Genomic DNA, 3143 nt, shown 5'->3' on the forward strand with positions numbered 1-3143 from the left:
GTAATAGGACGCAAAGGTTAGGTGTGTAGTTGGGATTTTGGTCAAACGTTGGGGGGTATTTTGAGTATTTTCTCAAATTTTTGTCCTGAAACATCTTCATACTTCCTCAAAACTGTCATGATCATCTCTAATGACACCTTATCTGCTAAGGTAAAGATAATGGTGTCATCTGCATATGCAAGATGGTTCAAGTTGGCACTCCATTTAGGCATACCATACCCCTTGTATTGTTCATGATCAAATAAAGAGTTAAGAGCTCTTGATAGCACCTCTGCAGCTAGAACAAACAATGCAGGTGATAAACAATCACTTTGCTTCACTGCTCTAGTTGAGTGAAAGAAACCATGAGACTGACCATTTAACAAAATTGAGTACCAGTTGTTGGCTAGCAGCCTCCATATCTGATCCACAAATGCTCCATCAAATCCCATCCTTTCCAAAACTTTGTTAAAAACTGCCATGACACTCTATCATAGGCTTTTTCCATGTCTAGCTTGATGATCACATTAGCAAGCTCACCTTTTTTCCTAATATCAATCACAATTTCTTGAGTGAGTAGAATATTTTCAATGATACTACTGATTGGGGGAAATCATCTCATGCAAGATCTTGTCTAGCCTCCCATGCACAACTTTAGAGATAACTTTATTGACAAAGTTACTCAAACTCATAGGCCTCAAATCAGTGAACTGCTGGACCACCTCCTTCTCAGGAAGGAGCACCAGATTTGTGTGAGTAACAGAGTTTGGAAGAGTATGACCTTCATAGAATGCCTTCACCACTTTATAGACATCTATCCCAACTATATTCCAGCAAGCCTGATAAAAACTGCCTGATAATCCATCTGGACCACATGCACTCTCACCTTTTAAATCAAAAGCTGCCTTTTTAACTTCATCTTCTGTGGAAAGGGCACACAACATGTCATTATATTCATCAGTAACCAATCTGGGCACAATATTTATCATAGAAAAGTCTGAACTACAAGCTTCTTGAGTAAACTGATCCTGAAAAAACTACACTGCACCTTGAGCAATTCCTTCCTCATTCTCAAGCCAAACACCATCAGCATCTTGGATTCTTTTTACTTGTAGCCTTTTTCTTTTACCATTGGCAATACTATGGAAGAACTTTATGTTTCTATCACCCTCAGAAAACCAGGTATAACCAGATTTTTGTTTCCAAAATTCTTCCACAAAATGTATATGTTTCTTCATTTCTGCTTGTGCTAGTTGCAGAATGCATCTATTCTCCCTTGAAGGATCTTCTTCAAAAAATTGTTCTTTCACCCTCACAATCTCCTCCCTTATGAGTTGTTTGAAGATGTTACCAAAAGCCACCTTACTCCAAGCTGATAGTGCCCCCTTAACTTGTTTAATCTTCTTCTTGAAATTCAGAAAAGGATCACCCTCACTGTCCTCAGGCCAATTGTCTTTAACAATATTCTGAAAATCTTTATGATCAGTCCAAAACTTCCGAAACCTGAAAGGCTTTATGAAGTTTGGAATATCAGTACCCAAGGTGATAAATAAAAGGGCATGGTTAGAGCCTGTCCTAGACAAGTGTTCCACCTCAATGTTTCCAATCCAATTCTGCATATGTGAGTTGACTACCATTCTATCCAACCTCTCAAATATGTAGTCATTTCTAGCCCTCCCATTCCACCATGTAAATGGACTACCTTTGAAAGAGGTTTCCTCCAGCTCACAAGAATTTATGCGGAAGGCAAAGTCTTCATAATCTTGAGGGACAATAGGAGTACCACCAATTTTCTCTTCCTCATTTAGCACCACATTAAAATCTCCTCCTACCATCCAAGGTATGTCTATGCTAGTAGACAAATGATATATACTATCCCATAATTGTAGCCTCTCAAGGTCATCACATTTAGCATATACTAGAGTAGAAATCATATGTCTGTTGTGCTCCTGCAAAAATAACTTTAAAGTAATCTCATGTTCTGTATCTGATACAACTTGTACATCCACATTATCATTAACAAAGAACCAAATCTTCCCATTGCAGTTTGCACCTGCACTATGCATTCCCAATCTTCTTTGCTAATTCTGTATATGTCTAGCTTGTTGAAAAGGTTCCATCAAAGCTATCAATACAAAATTGTAATGTCTATGTAACATTTGTAGCCTATGAAAAGCCTGTTGAGTCCTTACTGATCTGATATTCCATAACAATGCTTTTACTATCATTTAAAAGAGACTTTCAAAGCTGAAGCTCTCTTTGGCACATCCCTGGTTAAATGTTGACCTTCCATATGGCTTCCCTTCTTTCCTTTTTTGCCACTCTTCAATGCTGATTTTCTAGATAAACCAGCCTGCCTACTTATATGAACTAAATTAGTTCCTCATTATCTTCAATATTACTAATCTCATTCTCCTTTCCATCTGAATTAAGGATTTCTGACCCTCCTACTTGGTGAGAAACAATATCATCTAGCCTCTTCATAGGAGAGTCCTTACTCAATATTTGCAAATGTTTAATTCTCATAGAACTGGTTACTATATCCATTGAGTTAACCATCCCCTTCTCAATCAAAGGTAATGATTGTGAGTTCACCAAATACCCATCCAGTCCTCCACCAGGATCATCAACTTCTACATTATCACCCCATTTGGAAGGAGATAAAGAAGCCTCCTTTACTTCATAATCCACCTCAGCCCTTTTCTCCACATTATCAACTTCTACATTGTATCCAGGATCATCAACTTCCACATGATCCACCCCATGACTCATAACTGAAGCCTCTAGAGTAGCTAGAATATCCTCCTCTAGATTTACCACAGTATCCACTACATTGTCCACCATATGGTCCTCAACATTAATTTCAGGAACAGTAGTAATAGGATTTACTATTTCCAACTTGCCTGCAGAGGAATCTTCATTACATATCACTTTAGACATCTCCACACAAGTTTCCACAGATACCAAATTTGCCTGTAAAGTAGTAGAATTTGTTTCCATGATCAAATTATCAATCACACCATTAGAATCCTTATTCTGCCTGATTGCCCTTTCAGCAATATCAACTACATTTTTTGCTGCACTAGGACTAGCATCTTCAGATATTAAGGGCTCATCCTTCCCATTATCAACCACCCCTTCAATCTCAAGTGCAACAAATTTGT

The 3143-nt window shown here is 38.0% G+C and overlaps 1 protein-coding gene across 1 annotated transcript; it reads right to left on the reverse strand.

The window, feature by feature from the left end:
• Positions 1-575: 575 nt before the first annotated feature.
• Positions 576-2045, reverse strand: LOC132612707 (uncharacterized). Its single transcript, XM_060326814.1, has 2 exons — positions 1021-2045; positions 576-948 (listed from the first exon to the last, which is right to left on the reverse strand). The coding sequence occupies exons 1-2, from the start codon at positions 2043-2045 to the stop codon at positions 576-578; spliced, it is 1398 nt and encodes a 465-aa protein (XP_060182797.1).
• Positions 2046-3143: the final 1098 nt, after the last annotated feature.

The sequence above is a fragment of the Lycium barbarum genome, chromosome 1 (assembly GCF_019175385.1).
Source record: "Lycium barbarum isolate Lr01 chromosome 1, ASM1917538v2, whole genome shotgun sequence".
In the NCBI taxonomy this organism is placed as follows: Eukaryota; Viridiplantae; Streptophyta; class Magnoliopsida; order Solanales; family Solanaceae; genus Lycium; species Lycium barbarum.